The sequence below is a fragment of the Protopterus annectens genome, chromosome 7.part1 (genome assembly GCF_019279795.1).
Source record: "Protopterus annectens isolate FY-2018-M chromosome 7.part1, PAN1.0, whole genome shotgun sequence".
NCBI lineage: Eukaryota > Metazoa > Chordata > Ceratodontiformes > Protopteridae > Protopterus > Protopterus annectens.
Genome location: NC_056740.1, coordinates 140762224 through 140777735, shown reverse-complemented (window position 1 = coordinate 140777735; position 15512 = coordinate 140762224). Strand labels below are relative to the sequence as shown.

General features: G+C 42.1%; 2 protein-coding genes across 2 annotated transcripts in view; both read right to left on the bottom strand.

The window, feature by feature from the left end:
* The window catches only part of XPC (XPC complex subunit, DNA damage recognition and repair factor), a 1641424-nt gene that overhangs the window by 1371375 nt on the left and 254537 nt on the right, over positions 1-15512 (bottom strand). The gene's annotated exons all lie outside the window — the stretch shown is intronic.
* LOC122807657 (sorting nexin-19-like) overlaps positions 1-15512 on the bottom strand; it is a 266826-nt gene that overhangs the window by 122454 nt on the left and 128860 nt on the right. Inside the window, exon 4 of the mRNA XM_044078599.1 lies at positions 11586-11679. Coding sequence (XP_043934534.1) covers positions 11586-11679 — 94 coding nt within the window. The remainder of the gene's footprint in view (positions 1-11585; positions 11680-15512) is intronic.

The window sequence follows — 15512 nt, the reverse complement described above, 5'->3', positions numbered from 1 at the left end:
GTTTAATGCCCTCATGGTTAAAGTGACAGATGTATACACCTTTTTCCCCCACCTTTCTAATGCTCTAGAATCTCTCTCTGAAGGTAAAGGGTTTTTAGCAGTAGAGGCCTTTATTCCATTGGCACCTTGTGAAATTGTTTTTGGGTCAGCAGTATGGCTTTTGTAAAGGAACTGTTGAGAATCAGGAACCTGGTAATACCGGTCTGGTTTAACAAGGGCTGGAGGTAAAGAATCTGGATTAAGACTGGCATCCGCGTACACATCATCCAAAATATCTAAAACAGGAGGGATAGCCAGGGGCCAATGCTGGGGGAGCAGTAAAAATTCCCTGAGCCTTTTCTTGGAATCTGAGTAATCTTGGCCTTCCCAGTGGAAGTGCTCCCTCAATGTATGAAGGGTTTCCCCAAAAGAGTAGTCCTCAGGGGGGGAAACCGAGGGAACAGACTCCTCAGCATCAGAGTCTTCAAAAGGGGAATAGGCATAATCCTGGTCCTCAGAATGGTCTGAGGTAATAGAAGCCTGGTCTGAGGAAGGGTAGTCTTCCTCCAGTCTGGGTCTTTTGTCAGAGGGGGGTTGAGAACCCCTGATGAGAGTTATCAAATCCTCAGCCATTTTAAGCATCTGTTTTTTAGGCATGGGGCCTTGAGAGGAGGTCTGAGGACCCTGTTTTTTAGTTTTCATGGCAGCTTTAGATTTAGTGAGGGATTTAATAGAGAAGGTGGTAGGCCTGAAAACGCCTTCAGAAATGGTATCTGCAGTGGGAATGGAGACCGAGGAGCCTGCGACCTCGGGTACTGAAGTCACCGGAAAAATAGTTTCATTGGTAGTCAGGGGCTGCGTAGGCACCTCGCTGAGAACCGGTAGTCGGCCTAAGCGTGGTCTCAGTACTTGGTGCAGACCTCGGATGTCGGTCCATGTCTTTGTGTCTTTTGCTTAAAACTGGCGTCGGTGTATCCGACGACATGATATAATTAAATTTTTTGCCAAAATAATGAAGGGCGAACTCCCGAGCTTAATAGTGCGCTTGTTGAACCTAGCACAAAAACGGCAGGCCGAGACGTCGTGGTCTGGCCCTAAGCAAGGTATACAGAAAGAGTGAAAATCCTTATGCGGTATTTGCTTCCCACAAGAAATGCAATTATTAACTTTGTCTGAGATCGGTCTGAGGCAAGAAAAGTTTCCCCAATGGGGTACTTAGCTTTAAAGAAGACTTCGGCTGAAATACTGTTCGTAAATCTCAGGAGCTGGCCGACCGGCACTTGCGAACTGCTTCTGCTTCGGGCACCGCGCGGCAAGGAAGACTGAAGAAAATGGCGTCGGTTGCCTCTTTTATACCCCTGCTGCACTGACGTCAGGGAAGAAGCGACGACAACCGACGCCGGACCTAGACTTTGGAATTCGGCCGACCGAGGACCCGCCTGACGGCAGGATAACCCATCTGTAATGACTGCAGCTGTATGCACGATGAACATCAAAATTAAGACAGTGGTGCTTGTCTATGTATAAAGAAATGGGTGGTGGAAATGATTCATAAATTAATGGGGAAGACAGAAATTTCTTCAAAAAGGACAGCTAGTTAATGGGATAGAACAAAAATGGAGTTTAAAACATGGCAAAAATAAGAGAAAGTGTTGCAGGGAATAAAGTATCAGGAATTATTTAGAAGTGTTGACAAAGGCTGAAGTATTGCAGAATAAGACCACTCTCACAAAACTAGAAGAGTAGCATCTGCAGAGTAAGGGAAAATAAGATTACATTTTGATGATATGCATGTGTTTAGAAAGACTGCAGTTAAGCAACTATTTTCTGATAACTCTATAGCATAAAAATTTCTAGCATAATGACCTACGCAATAGAAAGTTTTGTTACCAACTTAGCTGAGCTGAACAGGACTGTGCATTTGCAAGGCCAGGGCACGGTGGTCACCCTGTTGAGAGAGGCTGGATTTCACTGTACAAAGGTGGAGCTAGGACTTGCAGCATAAACCTTCACAGCAAGGATGGCAGTGAGATTACTAATCAACTTTACTGATCACAGTTTTATGCAACATATAGCCAAAGCCATCATCAGAATCACACAGCAATCATATACTTTTTAACTTTACATATTCATTTTTTTATAAAGTCTTAACATCACTAGACATTTTCCAATGAATAAACCTAAATGCCTTTACTACTGTTTGATTTTTGCACTATTTTCAGTTGCCCCATATACTTGTTTCTTTTCCATCACTCTGGCCCTCACTGTGGAGACACAGGTGTCATGCATTCCATTTCTGACTATGTATCCTGTGCTCCCCCCATCTAACAAGCACCCCCCTGTCCACCTATTTCCTTTATACACAATATACTTTCCAAGGTTAGGCTAGCCCTTAATTTCCACTTTCTGTTTAATGCTTTTTTGGCTGCTGATACACCATTAAGGTGTAAAAAATAATGGTGTAACCAGCACTACTGTATGGCATATAAACCTGGGCAGTAAAAAAGCGGTTGAGGAAGCACACACTACATTTGTGCCTCCTCCAGTTCTGTACAGTTCCCCTTATTCTGCAATAGCAAAGTGCCTGAGATGGGTGGTAGGATGCACACTGTGGGACAGAAGAAGAAATAAGGACATAACAGTAGGATAAAAGTAGCTTGAATTGCAGAAAAGATCAAAGATAACAGATTATGGTGGTTCGGCACATGTGCAGAAAAGCAGAAGACAAGTTAGTGAAGATGATCTGGGATAGACAGGAAGAAGGAAAGAGGAAACAAGGGCATCCAGCAAAGAGGTGGATATATTGTGCGAGAGAAGACCTGCAATAGAAAGGCATAATTGTCGAAGAAGACGAGAGTGACACTGAACAAAGACAGATGACGACAGTTGACAACACACACTGACCCCATGTAGAAAACAGAAAAAGGGGGCTGATGATAACACATCCTTCATATGTCCCAACATTCTAGCTCCCCTACTCCAACTTGGCATTACCTTCTCTTTAGTAACTTCCTTTTATCCTTACAGCATCTGCCCTAGGGCATTCTTCAATGCACCATTAAATTCTACCAACTCTTTACTCTTCTCCCAAAAACTTACCTAGTTCCCTCTGACTAATCTCTGTTCTAATCTCAAACAGTTACTCTGAATCTGACAGAGGATCCTTTGCAATCTTATTTCCAGTTTCTTCTCTCCCCTTTCACATCTTTAATACAGTCTCTCCACTTCAGGAAAATTCCTATGCCATCTATTTTGAGTATAAAATTGACTGTCTTCCATGAAAATATCCCTTACAGATTTCCTCCCATTGCTCTTAGTAGTTTGTTGTGCTAATCCACTTTTTTATTCTCCTCCGACTGATTCTTACAGTTTTCAAATAATATTCTACATGCCTTACTAATTCCCCCTTTCTTAATACCACATTAAGTTCTTGGTTCCACTAAAACCCCAACCAGAGTTGGTCTTTCATTCTATATGCACCAATTTCTCTCTCTCTCTCTGCCTATATTCTGCCAACAGCTCCTGACATGGAATAATCTCTGACCTGCAGATCAAACAACTGGTTGGCTTATTCCCACTCAATCACGTTTCTCCTCTGACTTATTTGCTTCAGGTAAAACGGTTTCTTTGTTAGTTTCATCCACCTACTTTCTACCATCTCAACTGCATATTTTCCTACTGGCAAAATATTGCTGGTTTAGTTTTTGTAATGTTGCCTGCTACTTTATAAAAATATAATACTCTGTACAATTATTTCTAATTTCCCCTAAAGGGTTGCCTCCAAAACTTAACACCTCAGCATCCCTTGTATTTCCATCACACACCATCACCACCTTTTCCACTTTGATCTAGATCACTCTGCTTGTGTTACATAGATGACCATGGGCACAATGTTGACCATAGCACACAAAATGGGGATTGACCAAAGTCAGCACTGGTGACATACAGGAATAAAGCCCCAACTATGACCAAGATGACCAGAATTCAATTCATGGTTCTGGTTCTTGATGGCACTACAAGGAGCATGGGCAGCACACCATGGAGAAGTCTGGGGTGGAACCTATCACATAGTGGAAAAGCACTCTCACAGGAGGATCTGGGATGCAAATACATGGCATGGGGCAAGTGTTAAACTCATCAAGCCACCAGAAGGTAGTACTCTTCATAGTGAATGGGTGGGAACTGGCAGCATATCACTCAACTCTGCTGCTGGGAGGGGGGGGGTGCATTTAGCCCTAAAATATGCCTTAACTGCCAGGCACACAGCATCTTCATGGCAGCCTAGATACTAAGTGAAATCTCTTGGTAAAAGGGAAAGAATAAGCTTGCCTGTTCAGAGGGTGGGCTTAATGGTTGCAAGGCTCTGGAGTAAAAAAACTACACAGAAAGAAAAGGGTTTGCTACAGACACAGTGTTGGCCACAACATGCAAAAAGCAACAGCAAGACAAATAAAAAACACATGCAGCACGAGACGCACGTCAGTGCATTCTGGACACCATATTAAAGATAAAGAAATTAAAAATAGTCTAAAGTCAAGACATTGATATGGTGAAGGATGGCTACCATTGAGCTATCAGAACTAAATGAAGAGTTACTATTAGCATTTCTGAATGGGGGGCGTCTCAAACTACCCATTTCTCATTTCTCGTATGAAAAGCATAGCAGAAGCACCCCAAATGAACCAACTGGAGGCAAAGGTGGTTAAGAAACTTCACAGTAAGACTAGATGAAGTGATGTCTAGCTGACTAGAAAAATAAAATAAAATAAAACCTACTTGACTAGAGCAACAGAAAAAAACAAATAAGCAGACTAAATATAGAAAAACATCTATTTGAAGTGCTGCTACCATTGTAAGCCTTGGTCAGCAAGGCTGCAAACACAGTAGTTTTAGTAAAGTGAATAAAATACAAAATGAGGTCGTGTTAAGAGGTCAGTAGAGTTTTCATACTATTACTATGACTCATTTCATCTTATTCCTGCTAGTCATACCTATTCAGTTAAAAATGCAACTCTTCCACTAAAAGCAAACTTGGAACTCCCATCCAATAACGACCACAATATTAATTGTTGGAATTCTGCAGCTCTTTTCTAAACGCAGAATTTGATGTTGTCCCTTTCTTTCGTCCTCACCTATGGGTTTTGGATCAAGCTTGGCTACATTGTTCAGTCTTTGGATTCCAATCTCGAGCTCCTTCCTCTTCCCATAATGCACCACACTGTCCCTATCTCCTCAGATCTGTTTTGCCACCACAGTGGTGAGACGAAGGATTATGAATCTTGAGCACCAAGTAGTATTTTTTTGCCTATAATTATCCAATTTCCTGTTCTGTTTCTTAAAGCTGCTTTGTAGTTTGTGGTTAGAAATGTTTTTTCTGTTCACATTTTTAGTATTATTTTATGATGTGCTTTGGTTTTTACAGGAAAGGAGTAAGGTCTATGACTTCTCCATCTTCCCCTTCACAGTCATTTTCCTTTTGGCTACTTATTTATAATCCATCTTTGTGTCTTCACAGTTTACTGGGAATCAGGTATTGAATGCACCGTGCTTCTTTTGCTGGTGCTACCTGTCCTCTCACTATTCCTGGTATCTTTAGATGGCTTCCTTCTTCTTCTTGTGGTTCCTTAGATTGTCATTGTTGGTTGAGACCGTTACTTTGACTGTTCCCCTTTTCTTTATAAGATTTGTTCTTTTCCTTTCTTCTCTTTCCTTATACTCCTAGATCTTGGGTCCTGGCAGTTTATGATCTAGCTGCTGCAGGTTCTTCTGTTATTTTCGGGCAGCAAAAGGTCTCTGTGCTTGCCCCTCTACTGTACGTTGCTTAGCAGCGTGTCCATTGTTTATGTTTTTCCTTTTGAAGTGCTGATTCTGCTTCATCTTTCTGAACTGTTACTCATAAAGTTGTGGTTTTCTGTCAATCATTAAATATGGTCACAAGATAAATGACACACCTTCAAGATTCAGACTTCATAATCTTCAGAAAATCCATAATGCAAAACCTTAAGTTTTTCAGAGCAACATATTAAAATGGTTCATTTTTGTCTTTCGGGCTTTGTACAGTTTTTTGCCCTACGTGGTTGAGAGAAGTTTACATGGGCAGCAACTTCCTTTCTTGGCCTTGGGTCACTGAAAATTACCAAACGTTTGCTGTTCTTGTTGGGGCTCACATCCCACTTTATTAAAAAAAAAAATTAAATAAAAATAAGCAGCAAAATAGCACTGTGATCTCAGATTCTTTCTCGGATCAGTCAGTCCTAGGGCCTCCTTCAGATCCTAATTCCCCTCGGATCTGACAGGTTTGGTCCCTTTAAAGTTTTCTCTCATCTGGTTTATTTATTGGATCCCAAAAACCTTCAGATCTGACTAGATAAAGAATCTTTTTCTGAAAAACCCATATGAATGCCATTACTTAGTGGTTTCATTCCTCAGCAAATTTTATGAGGAACAGGCAAATACAAGTCAGTAATCTGGACTTAAAACTGGACAGAAAAAAAAATGGACAGTTGAGACCTATGGCAGATTCCAAAGGAACTGGATCCAAAAAGAGATCATCCATTCTAAGTGATCTGCCATATGTCAGATCTGATAACCCTGGATCCAAGGTGACAAGCTTTCACACAACCACTCTGGATCCAAAGGCTCTAGACCCAAATATAACTGCATCAGATCCTATGCCTCAAAAGCAATGCTGTAGTCAGTCAGATCTGCTCTGGCTCATGGGCTCGGATACAAGGGATGCCAGACACTTACCTGTTGGATCCTAGGCTTAGGATCCAAGAAAGAAAAAAATAGTTAAAATCTGTTCCTTTGATTTTAGACCTTCTCTAGTTTTTCCGATGCGCAAGAACTGAGAGGTACGGGATCCTTCGAATAGCTGCTCTCCTGGTCAGACAACTGGGTTGCGACATGGTCAGGTCCGAACTGTTTGTCTGTGCAGTTTCGTTCGATCTGAAGTTTTCCTCTGATCTGACAGGCTGGCTGTTGATTCCTTCTATGTACAGTATCTCCCTGGGGATCCAGAAACTCATTCATTCTGAAACTATTCACACCAGATTTATGTTTTTTTTGACAGACCACTGAAGCTTCATTTCCTTAGGAGAGTGCCAATATTTTTTTGGCAGGCAATCCTTCTATCGTTGTTTTTGGGGTGCTGGTTCAAATCTGTCCCCATGCCTCAACACTGTACACTTTTCGTTACAGAGTCCCTAATTTTTGAGACTTAATCCCCCCCCCCCCCCCGTCATTTATGGACTTTTTGCTGTAGGAGAATGACAGGTATCCCTATTTCTGTTTTTAATATTTTTGTACTCTCTGGAGCCTTCATCTGGATTTCTTGAGCTAAGAGGTTGAAAGGTACGGCTTTCTTCTTCCTTTCAGAAGGCACGGTGGCATAGTGGAAAGGGCTGTGTTTTGCGCTCTGTGGACAGGCGTTGTCACGGACATCCTGGCACTGCTTGACTGGAATTTGTTTTTCCTTACGTCTGTATATTTAATAAAGCATGAAGGTCAGGGTCATCATGCCCTGTTGTAGCTCCATGAGGCCGTCCCTTGGGTCTGGATTTCTTTCTTGCCACAATACCACTGATGCCACCAACTCACTTGCATGCGAGATTCATGCAACAGAGTCTATCAGTCAAATGCAATATCAGATTCTCAGCTATTGGGTCCAATCTTGTTGCAACCTATTTGCCTCTCCCCTAAGCCACTAATACAAGTACTTGCCTGAAAAGGGAATTTACACCAAGGGATGCTCTAGTCCATCTCTGACACCATTTATGCTAAACTCATTTTTTCCACTGATCTTGAACTATTCTATGAACAGCCACTTTGTTGAATGGCTCACTTATCTTCACTGTCCCAAAGTACTCCATGAATATTGCACCCTATACTGGATCTCAACTCATCTGTCAGAATTCTGGCGTCTAATAGTTTTTAATTCCACACCCACTGGATCATACCATCAAGCTATCCCTAACGTGCAGGACTCTCTTATGTGCTAACTCCTATGCCTAGAATCCAACAGATGGCTGTCGATCACTTCTCGGATCCAAAACCCCCTTCGGATTCGAGCTGTTGATTCAGTGCAGTTTCAATTCAAACTTCTTTGGCCCCCAGACATAGGATGCAATGGGCAAGTCTCACGCATTTCACAACTCCGCTCCCCCTTTGGGTCAGTAACTACTGAAACAGTACACTGTCGTTCTGGATGGTTACGGTTCACTCCATCCTAATGCTTCTGCGCTAGGATGATTGCATATACTCTGTACTCTTTCAGGACACACACTATTACACCAAATTAAACAGACAAATCTATTCCCTGTGCAAAATCTGGAATTCATAACTCCTCACTTGAATATCACAAACTTCTTTGATTTTTCACATCATTGAGGGATCGTGTGTGGCACTGTCACTCCCATCCGCCTCAAACTCCATCGGTCCCTATAAAACCAATTTACAAACATCTCTTTCGCTTATGGTCACAGTCAGATGATCTGTTCCTAGGCAGAATGCCCATCCCCCTCCCGTCTTGGTGACCAAGAACGCTTCCCATACAGAGTAAGGGGAGGAGAGTCTTTTCAAGCGAAGAACGGTTCTAAGCAATTAGTGTTCCCTGAAGCTCAGGTTGCACACCTATGTCCTAGCATTCGGAGCTATCCTACTCACGTGGCAAACCTTCCAGGATATTCTCTCTGAGGATTACTGAGAGGCATACCTACAATATCTCAGTAACTTAGTATATGTGCAAACAAGGAGGAACTTGTTCTTACCCCTTGTGCAGAGGGGCCCTGAGGGTTTGAGAATGGGCATTTTTCTTCAAACCGTTTACTAATTACTACATCCCCAGAGGGGCTTGGGATCTCCTTTGGGATCTCCTACTTCCCCTGTAGAGATCAAATATCTAATTTCCAAACCTTCTAGCTAACCATATGATTTCTCCAAATCTAATTTTAATACTTGCCAACCGAGTTCCGTCTTTCGTGGTCTCTCCTCTTCCCCCTCTCCTTTATGGTTCCTCTGCAACATCATCCCGGATTTCTGGCACTTATTTTGCATCTATTATCTCACCTGGGAAAGTTTGATCATCTTTTCTATACCATTCAGCCAATCCTACTTTTTCCACCACTTCCACTGACTGTATTATAGTCCAACCAGGTTTTTCTCTGTTCCTGACATTACTTGGCTTTCTAGAACAATTTTATTGAGGAGGCCTATAGAAGTGAATGGAAAAACATTGCCTACACAGGCTTCTGTTCAGAGCATGGGTCCCTCTCAGCTTCTACCTCTGCAATTCATCATTTTTCTTGTCAACCTTTTTTAGCTCACGGCAAGTTTTCTATTAATCTTCAGTTACATCTTCCAGATTATGCATAGTTTCCTTAAGAACAAAAAAAAATTTTTTTTTTTGCTGCTTAGAGCTCCTGTGAGAGACCCCTCTTCGTCCTCAGATCTCACAGTTATCCTTTTGAGAATGTTACAGAAACCCTTGACCCTATGAGCAATAAGACACAAAATTTCATAGTGGAAAAACCTTTCTCCTGACTGCTATTATCTCGACAAATCATTTTCAGAGCTTGAGGCTTTGTTTGCCAAGCCACCTTACATTTTTTTCTTAATGATAGGATATTCCTTAGGACCTGTCCCTCCTTGTTAACCAAGTTAACCGCAAAGGCCAACATTAATCATCCCTTTGATTGCTCTTTATCGTTTCCAATTTTTCTAATAATCGACTAACACTTCTTGCACCTCCTTGAGATCCATATACAATTTTGTTCATATGACATTAGATCAAACAGTCCAGCAAGCTGACCACCTGTTTATTTCCTTTTTCCTGCTAAGTGCTTATGTTAAGCAGTTTTAAGAATACATTGACCTAATAGATTACTGATTGGAATATTCTCTCAAGTTCCCTAATGATCCTTCATCCATCTTCTTTCTAGAACCCATTCTATAAGATATATAAGTAATACATATATTTCTTCACTCAGAACGCCTGTCGTTGTCATCTGTGCAACAGACACATACTCAAAGACTCCTACAGTTGTGACACTTTACAGGTTGAGCATGGTCTCCAAAAACAGAGATACCTTTGGTTTGACCATGCTGAGGCATATGCTTCTTGATGGCCTCCCAAGAGTTTTGTCGCTCGGGACTCTGACCTACAGGTGAGGAAGAATGAAAGGGACAACATCAGATACAGAAGTTATGTAATTACCATAATGCTCCATCTGTGTTGCCCACTTTCATTCTTCCTCACAGTCCCTCCCAGTAATCCCCTGGCCTTATTTTTAGAAGGATATCTATAGGATAATACAAATTTTTCATATTCCAGGTTTGAGTTTTTTTTTTAATTCGTTTACCTGTTCTGTTGTAGTTACCAATCATTAGGCAGCAAACTAGATCTGAGGAGATAAGAACAGCATGGTGCATTGTGGGAAAGGGAGGAGCTCTAGATTGCAATCCAAAGTCTTGAGAATGTGGCTGAGCCGGATCCGATGATCGGATCAGAGACCCATAGGTGAGGAACATTGAAAGTGGACAACACAGATGTCACATTATGGTAAGTACATAAGTTCTTTTTACTAGCCCAGCGAGCACCTCTACATTTTGCTGGATCCATCTGGTTACTCCAGAGAGCTTAACGCCAGTGCTCTGACTCCTATATCAATATAAACCATTTCAGAGTAAGCTTTTGCAGGTGACAGGACCATTATTAACACTGAGGGAGTAAATGTCATAAATGTTTGTACTATGTCCCATAAACCTGTCACATGAGGTTCGAAACTCCAGTAATACTGCTTATATTCAGGATGACACTGAAAATGGAAAACACCTCCAATGCCTACAAGGATGACAGCAGTTCCCCTCCACAAGACACCCCCCCCCCCGGGGGAAATAAGGAAGCAAGGATAAGCTGTTATTTGGGAGGCTGGATAGATGACAGGCTTTTTAGGAGAAAGTGACAATTCTTCTAGACAGTAACAGTGAAGAATGATATCTGTGTCACAATTAATTACTGTAAAAACAGCATCAAATGTCCAACCAGGGTATCACTATACACAGAGCTATAACTGTATAGGTTCCAAGCCCAGTGAAGCAGGTCACTAGTCAACAGATGGCACACTTAACAAATATCATGAAGATCAGAAGGCTGTCTGTCCCTCTCTCTACATCAGGTGCTTGGATTCAAGTAGGAATTACAAACACTGCAGTGTGGCAAACATGTGGGGTGCACTACCAAGATGCCAGCTTAAAATGAGACATTAAACAAATATACTTTCTGCCTGAGCTGGTGATGGTCCAGATGGATGTGAAAAACCTCACTGCACTTATCTGACAAATAAAAGGGGAATTTCCACAGTCAAATGACCTAGTCAGTACAATGTCTCCCCCAAATACTACCCATAACCAGTGGTACTAACCCAGTCAACAAAAGTAAAAAAAACTGCATACATTCAACAGCTACATTGACCTAGGACATCAAGAAGCAGTACACCTGAAAAGAACACAGATAAATGATTTGCTTTAAATGTGCACAGAGGAGCAGAGTTGTAGGTCTATTAAAATCAGTAAAAACATAACTCATGAACAAACATACTTGCTCTTACCGAACTACTACTATCATAGCAGTAAATGGCAGGTGAAGGTACATTGCTAACACTTGCTGCAGGGGAAATTTTGCTTGAAAATCTCAGTTTGGACCTGTAGGAAGTTAGAAAAAAGAAAAACGTTCATATCTATGACTATATGACCAACACCTGCATCAACACAATTGCTTAAATTAAGAATTAGTGCAGTGCATCTACAGCAGTGTGTGCGTGCACAGCACCTTACAAGCATGCTAACTGCAATGACACAACTACACAATGTACATGGGGATGTCATTAAGGGTAGGTCCCAGGTTGGGAGGAGTCTCCCCTACCATAAGGGGGGGGTGGTGAGACAGCAATGCAACCACATCTCCTCTACCTACCTTCTGTGAAGCTTAAGGGGCACCAAGACATGGCAGACAGTGAACAATCTGGGAGGTCACCAAAAAAAAGACCTTGCCCAAAGGCACTTCCACCTTCACCCAGTTTACCCCTTCATTCCAACAGAATGGTAGATGGGTGAAACAAGACCCTTATGGTCCACTTGTTCCTGCCCAAGAATCCCCATCAGCCCTTATGCAAGCTTACATGTCGTGGAGGGTAGCCTATGCACTCAACTTCAGATAACAGTCTCCCCTTGGTGGTTCCTCTAATCGGACAATCACAGACCACTGAAGGGAAGCATGCCTCTGGCACTTCATGTTCTCCTTACCTTCCCAGGACCACAGAGCACTATGAATGCACAGGCTCGAAGTTCCACTAGGGGTCAGCCATGTGGTGATCCAGAGCCACCTCCCCTCCCCAGCACAGGCAAGCCAGTCACCATCACTCTCGCCCATCCTTCCCAGCCAGTTCTTAAAGGCATATGTGCACCTAACTAAACTAAGTTCACATGAATATAGTCAGGGCTTTCTACTTCTATGCCACAGCGCCATTACCAACATTAAAAATATTGAAATTTTGAAGGCTGTTCAGTTAAGGAAGGTATTCATCACATAAGCCAGCATAATCTACCATCAAGTCAAGTCAATACACAGCCACCTATAGAAATTAGTGCATTACATCACTAGTCCTGTATCCGTCATAAACACCTTTTAGCAAATTCGTAAGATTACAGTGACATTTTAACAAAGCTATAGATTTTCCGTCTCCTTAACTGACAGAGCCAGTGTGAATGGATGCCCACTGCAAAGACTGACACCTTTCTACTCGACTATCTGTCACAAACCCTGGTTAATCACAACCGCTAACCTCTTCTTAAAATGCTCTTCCATCTCTCTTACCAGGAGTCTCCAAGATCCCAAGCTGAATGTGTGGCTATGTTGTTGTCTCAAATCCTCCACTAATAATAGTAAACAGGTTTTCTAACATATGTCTGTCTGGAACTCTCTTTCATTTAGTCTAAAAAACATCTGATAAAAAAACTGTATTCCAATAAAGCTACATGCCCACTTCAAGGACAGCAGTTTGACTTCTGACAGCTATTGTCAGTGTATTGTTTCTTGCATCTATTAAATCCTGAACTCCATTACGTGATCAAACTTTATTCTTTGCTTTTGAAGTTCTCAGAGTATGTTAATTCTCTGCTACAGGCATCTCGCTAATTTAAATTTGGGTGCATCTTCAAATATGTGGGTACCTTTAGTATCCATCTGCTTTATCCCAACTGCTTGACTACTGAGATTTGTTCTGCAACTAATATATTTGCAACTTGTTTAGATACACGACTGCCTTGTCTTTAGGCAGGTTCATGGCTGAAAATCATCCGTCAGCTAGCCCACATCATCAGGTTAGCACATAAAATATAAAACTTCAAGTCTTCCATCAAGTTCATGGACATTCATTAGTTATACCATGTAAATTCAAGATGCGATCACTGGAAAATCACTGTGGTAATCACAACTCATTGAGACTGGAAAATAACGTGCTCCAATAGCATAGATCAAAGCTAGCATTTTTGGAGCAGCACCTCTCTAACCCCCTCAACGTACAGTACAGTTATGTAAAATCTTACTATAACAGTTGATGTCCTTTCCTTCACTGTTGCAGTATTCGTAACCTTTGGGATTGCCTGCCTAGGGCAGCCCAATGTCTGGCCAGTATACAAAAGCCTACTGTTGCTTTAAGGTATACTGAACATCACAAATATACTCCTCACATTACGTTGGGCATAAAGGTGATATCCGGATGCATCATCCTCAGAAATGATTGCCCCAGTAGGAACACCAGTTTAATAAAACCCAGAAGGCAACCAGTACATACAGGAAAGAAAAGGATTCGGGGGGGGGGATACTACAACAGTGAAGGAAAGGGCATCAACTGTTATGGTAAAATTTTACACCACTGTGTGTTCCTACAAGGCCTTCACCTTATCCTGAAGGAAATTAAAACAAACCAGCAGCTGCTTCCCCAAACAAAAGCTTATTATCAAGAGGTGTATCCATCAACTTAACCTTGATATCATCGGGTAAAGGTTGAAGCCTAAGCCAAGAATACCTCCTCATCACTGAACCAAAAAGCAGCAGCCCTAGAAGAGGCATCTGTTGCATCATAACTACAATTGATAGAATGACGAACCACTTGAGAAGTCCCTAAAAAGCCAAGAGCAGAAGTTTTACCCATAAGCTGACACGCATGAGAAAGAAGAGCCAACGCATACCTGGACATATGGGTCTGACCGTTAATAGCCCTAAAACCCAGAGTAGCAGAGGTGTAAACCTTCTTAACCAGCCTTTCCATGGTTCTGCTTTCTTTATCAGAAGGCAATAACTTGAGAAGACTTGTCAGAGGCTACAGACACCACTGAGGAGTCAGCAGCAGGACATCTGTACAAAAAGTTACAATCCTCAGGCATCCAATAAAACCTATCGGGTTTCTTGACAGAAAATCAGGAGCTTTAGAGGCACTGGAAAAAGCAACCAAAACAGGAGGAACAGCAGAAGGTTTTGGAGATTCCATCTGCAACAACTCATAGTACCCCTTATATACGTCAAGAGACCCGAGTACAATCCCATTTTAAAAATCCATCATCCTGGTGATTGAGTCCCCAAATAAAATTCCCTCAAAGGGAGTATCAGGACCATTATACTCCTCTTCCTCTGACCCATAGCCTAAAGAAGAAGGAATATGGCAAGAATAAGCAAGGTATTCCTCATCAGAATCAGACTCTTCCTGTTCCCTGGGCCTTTTAAGGGGAGTAGAGGCCCAATGGGGTGCAGGAAGAGAAATGCCCTGAGGAGGTTTTAATTCCATCAAAGCACTAAACAAACGCACTCTGTGGATCCCTAGGAGCAAGAGAAATGGGTTTAGTTTTTGTTTCTTCTTTAAAGGAACCTCGGCCCTATAAAACTTAGAAGGCTCTGACCCATGACAGCATTCAATAACAACTGTAGTAGGAACTTCTTCCCTAACTAAAATCTGAGGAACACCTCTATGCCCCTCGAAAATAATCAACCGTGGTTCCTCCTGAATGTCCAAACTGGATGCCTGCAAAGTCTTGTGCTGCCAGCCAGATCCTCGCCGGCCTCTAACTCAGTCATGGCAAAGGACTCTGACAACAAAGCTGGGCGAGCCTCCGGGTTCTCATCTACCCCAACAGAACACCCAGAAGAAGCTTGACAGTGGAAGATTCTGGTCTAAACTTTTTAACCTTCTTCCTTAACAGCCTACCCTTGGGGCGGGAAGTTTCTTCCATTGTATCTTTAGAGAGAAGCTTAAGGCGCTGGTTCTCAAGATACAAAGAAAGGGAAGAAAGACAACTATAAAGGCCTTTTGGGATGAAAACCTGACAAATCGAACAAGTCGTATAGTTGTGAAAAGCACCTAGGCAAAAAAGACAATGTGGCGGCCTTTTTAGGGACTCTGTCTCCTGCACTGGCATTTACCCTTCCTGGATGACATTAACCCCCCCCCAGAGCAACAAAAAAGCTAAGAAAAAACAAAACC